Raw genomic sequence first — 5,645 nt, 5'->3', positions numbered from 1 at the left:
CGGCTCCTTTAGGACCCAGATTGAAGCAAGATGGCGAGCGCGTGGTGAGTATCTGTGGAGGTTCTGCTGCCCTCTCCTCTGGGACAGGCCGGGAAGGCTTGTCCGTAGGCATTGAGGGCTTTTCTGTCTGTCGTTGGCCGCAGGGCGAGGCTGCCGGTGTCCCCAGGCTCCATCCAGCAGAAGGGCTGGCTCGTGGTTGCGCCCTCCCCGTAGCACACCACCGTATGCCGGCAGCCTCAGCCTGCACCTAGGTGACCTTGCGACTCCTGAGACTCCTCCTGGTTCAGATCTTTAAATCGGTTCATGGATGGTAGTCCCTGTGTTCCTGTTCCTCAAACTTCAGACCCACCGTGGTGTTTGATTTGGAACTGAATTCTGTGGCAAGGGGCTCATCCTGGAAAGTCTTTGGCGTGATAGAGTTTGACCCTCCCCTGAGTATGCTAGCATCGAGCAGAGGGATGTCCTCCACAAACGTTTTGATTTTAGACTTGTAATCAGAAGACGTGGGTTTTCTTCCCATGCATGCCGACAGTTAAACAGTGAACTACTAAAATAAAAAAGCATTTGACTTTTCTCAGCCTTCTGTTCCTAATCAGCTGTCTGAAAGAGCACAGAGTATAAGCAAAGTGGGTTGCAAGGCATAAATAAATAGCCTGCTGAATGGACTCGGAGTTTGCATCGCTCTTATGATGTCAGGCATCAGCGTGCAAATAAAGAGAGCACCTGTCCTAACTCCTTTCATGCCTATTGAGAGTCATTGAGACCAATAGGGAGTAAAGGCACAGTAACTATATACTGTTTATTTATAACATCTCATGAAAATTGTGGTTGCTTCTCGAAGTTTACCACTGAAGAACTGGAAGGCCGTTTAGTTAATGACTTTCAGTCTGTAAGTGAGCAACTCCAAAGTCTTTGGAATTAAGTCCCTTTAAAATTTTCGTGATTCGAAACAAATACGTTTGCCGTATCTTTAAATGTTATGCGACAGTAGGACGAGATGGTGATGAAAGTGCTTTGTTTAAAACCTCTAAGATGGTAACATCGATGGGTTCCTCTTAAGTTTTTCATGGACCAAAGATAAGTCATGTTGAATACTTCATTTCATCAGAAACAGTATTGCTGTAAGTGATAGGGGTCTCTGTGTGGGACTTGGGAGGTAGTATGTAGACTCATTAGCGTTTGAGGAAGAGTTTGCAGTGTGTGTTATGTGTGAATGACTGTCTAAGTAATGGCGTGTTTTCGGAGCACTCACTAACTGAGGCAGACTCCACAGAGTCCTGAGAAAGTTGCACTTAAGAGAAATGATAGTGGACATAGTTGCTCAGGTTCTCATATTTTGATGTCAGTGACTTTGTCCTGTTGTTAAATTGGAACAGCAGAGTTTAAAAGCCTTGCTTTCAAGACATTAGTACTAGCTAGTGGTTCATATCTTGATGTAGTGTTTAACTTCACCTTTGTAGCTGATTTTCTTTCTCTCTTAATCAGGAATGAAAATCTGTGTGCCTAGCCACAGGTTTTAGGGGCAGTTTCTCTTCACAATATCGTTTTTCAAATCACTTGCTAAGGATTATGGCGGCAGCAGTAAAATGGGTGATATCAAACAGAACTATCTGGAAGCATTTATTTCCAATCCAAAGTAAGTGAGACTTTTTTTTTCCTTTTTCTTCCTCCCCCCCCCCCTTTCTTCCTCTTCTCTCTCGGCCCTCTGCTCACTCTGGCTCTGCTTACTCCTGCCCAAAGTACACTGTGGCTGTCTTCATACACCCATATGAAGGCATTTGGGAGGCAGAGGCAGGCGGATTTCTGAGTTCGAGACCAGCCTGGTCTACAGAGTGAGTTCCAGGACGGCTAAGGCTACAGAGAGAAACCCTGTCTTGAAAAACCAGAAACCAAAAAACAAAATAAAATACAAGAAGGATTTAGGTGAACTGGTAGAGAGGAGTTTCCCCTTCATGTAGAACATTTAGGCTCACTACATTTTACACCTGTTAACTTTTTTTTTTTTTTTTTTTTTTTTTTAGTAATTCTCAAAAATTTGGAAATAAAAAGGAAATCCACAGCCCCATCTTCCAGAGAAATCATTGTTAATATTTAGAAGGTTTCCCCTTGTGGATCTGGCCACTAAATGTGCTTCCTTTCTGAAGATCATTTTTCCTGAAAGTCTATAATATGTGCTTGATAGTCCATCTATTGGCTCATAAATAAACAGAATGTGAAAATCCTGCTTGTCACAGCTAGCTGCTTTCACACCCTGCCTCCCCAAAGCAATAAATAGGTACCTTGGGGTCATTTGAGGCAAGGCAAGCCTGTTCTGCTCACTAAACTCCTTTTTTTATTTTTAAACTATTTATTTATTTATTTATTTATTTATTATATGTAAGTACACTGTAGTTGTCTTCAGACACCCCACAAGAGGGCATCAGATATCATTGCAGATGGTTGTGAGCCACCATGTGGTTGCTGGGATTTGAACTCATGACCTCTGGAAGAGCAGTCAGTGCTCTTAACCACTGAGCTATCTCACCAGCCCTGCACTAAACTCCTTTTTAAAACATTGTTGGAGTTTACCAAATCCCACTTTTATAGAAAGCCTTCTGTCACATGACTAGTCATACCTTCTCTGTCATCCTTCCTTGTTCTAAGTCAATTATGAGATCAAATGGCTTCACAAGCTTTAGAAAAAGTAAGCATCCATAGCTGATGTCGCTTGCATCTGTGAGTTTTGACTGTTCCCTCATCTGGGAGGGCTTTTTCTTGATGCTCTTTGTACTTTCTCTTTAAATTGTGGATTTTGTTTTGGCACTAATGTTAACAACATCCTTTCTCACATAAACCTTCAAAATTAAGTCTTCCTTGAGTGATAGAAGCTGTGTAGACAAGGGACTCCTTGTCACGTTAGTCACAGAACCTTAGGATGACTGAATTGGGAACAGTTTACTGAACATTCTGGCCATCCCTGTCACTCCTATCAGTTAACCAAACAGTTCTAAATCTCCTGCTGTGTGCACCAGGGACTGAGGATGTCGAATTTGTACTAGGGTCTCAGCATAAACATAGTGGGAAATCTGATAGAAAAAGATCTTTTCAGTGAAGAGGGACAGGTAAGTAGTTTTCACATTAACTCCTGTGGAGACTACTGGCTGTACTGGGTCTGACTTCTCAGCACCCTGGGGGGCTGGGCTCTCTTAGGGAAACAGGAGGCTAGGTAGCAGGGATCTTTCTCTCAACTTGGCACCAAGCTTGATGCCCTGAGTTCCATCTCTGGAGCCCACATGATCGAATGAGAGAATCCATTCTACAGACAGACGTGTCGTTTTTAAAATTCTGTCCCCTGACCCCTTGCCTACCTACTCATTTGTAAAGCTCTGAACCTTATTTTGTTCATCATATTCTGTTTTTCTGTGTAGCCCTGGCTGTCCTAGAAGTTTCTCTGGAGACCAGGCTGGCCTGAGCTCAAGGACCCACCTGCCCCTACCTCTGAATGCTGGGATTAAAAGCTCGTGCCACCAATGCCTGGCCTAAAATTAATTCATGAGCGTAGAATATTGCTAATGATTGTAGCCATAAACTAAAGTAAGAGCCATACACATTTAACTTTTGATTATCTATGCTTTTAAAAGTTTCATAAGCTGGGCTGTAGTGGTGCACACCTTACTCCTAGGGCTTGAGGCAGAGGCAGAGGCAGACAGATTTCGTGAGTTTGAAGCCAGCCTGGCCTACATAGCAAGTTCTAGGACAGCCAAAGCTACATAGAGAAACCCTGTTTTGAAAAACCAAAAAAGGGACTGGAAAGATAACTCAGTGGTTAAGAGCACTGACTGCTCTTCCAGAGGTCCTGAGTTCAATTCTCAGCAACCATGTGGTAGCTCACAACTATCTTTAGTAAGATCCAATGTCCTTTATTTTTTTTTGAGACAGGGTTTCTCTGTATAGCCCAGGCTGTCCTGGAACTCACTCTGTAGACCAGGTTGGCCTGGAACTCAGAAGTCCACCTGTCTCTGCCTCCCAAGTGCTGGGATTAAAGGCGTGTGCCACCACTGCCCGGCTATAAGTAAATCTTTTTTAAAAAGTTACTGTAATGAGCTGGGTGTGGTGGTGCACCTTTAATTCCAGTACTCTGGAGGCGGAGGCAGGAGGATCTCTTGACTATATAGTGAGATCCAGAATAGCCAGTCCTATGTAGAGAGACCCTGTCTCAAAACAACATCCAAAAATCCCTGTAGTGGGATGGATGTGTTGGCATAAGTCAGAGGCAGGTGGATTTCCATGAGATCGAGGCTAGTCTGATATACATAATGAGCTTCAGGACAACCAAGACAACATGATGAGACTGTCACAGAAGACTAATAGTAAATAATAAAATACTCGGCCAGGCGCTGGTGGCGCACGCCTTTAATCCCAGGACTTGGGAGGCAGAGGCAGGTGGATTTCTGAGGTTGAGGCCAGCCTGGTCTACAGGGTGAGTTCCAGGGCAGCCAGGGCTACACAGAGAAACCCTGTCTCGAAAAACAAAAACAAAAAAAATGCTCTAATGCTTTTTCCTTGGAGTTATTCTTCTAGGCAGCATTGAATATTATGATCCTCATTAGATGGTGTGGAACACACTTTTAATCCTAGCACTCAGGAGGCAGGGGCTGGTGGGTCTCTGAGATTAAGGCTATCCTAGTCTGCAGAGCTAGTTCCAGGACAGTCAAGGCTAAACAGAGAAACCCTGTATCGAAAAACCAACCAACCAACCAACCAAACTGAACAAAACAGTTCTGAACCAACCAAACAAAAAACCCAAAAGATATCCACCCCCCACCCCACCCCCCAATTTTCACCAACATCTTTGTGCCTACATTATCTTTGTAACTCACTCCGTTGCTTCTCCTCCCCTTGGCTGGATTTTTCCTCTCCCAGACAGACCCCTTTGCTTTTTTTTTTTTGGTTTTTTCGAGACAGGGTTTCTCTGTGTAGCCCTGGCTGTCCTGGAACTCCCTCTGTAGACCAGGCTGGCCTCGAACTCAGAAATCCGCCTGCCTCTGCCTCCCAAGTGCTGAGATTAAAGGCATGCGCCACCACTGCCCGGCGACCCCTTTGCTTTTGTGTCACATATTTGTACATGTCTATGTGTCTAGGTTTCCGAATGAGAGAAGACATGGAGTATCCCTCCCTTCATTTGCCTCCTGTCCCCACCACGTCCCTTTGCTTTAGACCTCTTTCCTTTTTCCCATCTCTGTAAACCAACAGCAAGCAACAGAGATGTACCGGTTAATGGCTAGATTTACCTCTGGGCACAGGCGAACTAAACTGGTTTACCCTATGGATTTTTGCAGATGGAGCTTTATCTAGTGCTTGTCACAAATCGACGTATTCTTCTCTTCCAGATGACTACAATTGGTACGTATAAAAATTCACATAGCTGTCTTAGCCGGATCTGCTTTTCTGATTATTCGTTCTTTAATTTTGTTTTAAAACTTGTCCTCTGTATGTGTTCTCTGGATTGTACACATCTTAGGTAAAAAGGATTAGTATTGCGTTGCAGTGGACGCTCACATCTGTTATCATAGACTTGTTTTTTTTCCTTCTCAAGCAGGCTTTAACTTTTTGCAAAAGTTAATTCGCTTTTATGGTTTGATATTAGGGCTTATATCTGCTTATCT

General features: G+C 43.8%; 1 protein-coding gene across 1 annotated transcript in view; it reads left to right on the top strand.

Annotated features, from left to right (window-relative positions):
- Mrpl42 (mitochondrial ribosomal protein L42) overlaps nucleotides 1-5,645 on the top strand; it is a 20,219-nt gene continuing 14,574 nt past the window's right edge. The window contains exons 1-3 of the mRNA XM_028783100.1: nucleotides 1-44; nucleotides 1,486-1,636; nucleotides 5,319-5,382. Coding sequence (XP_028638933.1) covers nucleotides 1,570-1,636; nucleotides 5,319-5,382 — 131 coding nt within the window. The 5' untranslated portion in view covers nucleotides 1-44; nucleotides 1,486-1,569. The remainder of the gene's footprint in view (nucleotides 45-1,485; nucleotides 1,637-5,318; nucleotides 5,383-5,645) is intronic.

Source organism: Grammomys surdaster, unplaced genomic scaffold (genome assembly GCF_004785775.1).
Source record: "Grammomys surdaster isolate TR1022 unplaced genomic scaffold, NIH_TR_1.0 958, whole genome shotgun sequence".
NCBI lineage: Eukaryota > Metazoa > Chordata > Mammalia > Rodentia > Muridae > Grammomys > Grammomys surdaster.
Note: the sequence above shows the minus strand (reverse complement) of the source record. Positions and strands in the feature narration are given on the sequence as shown.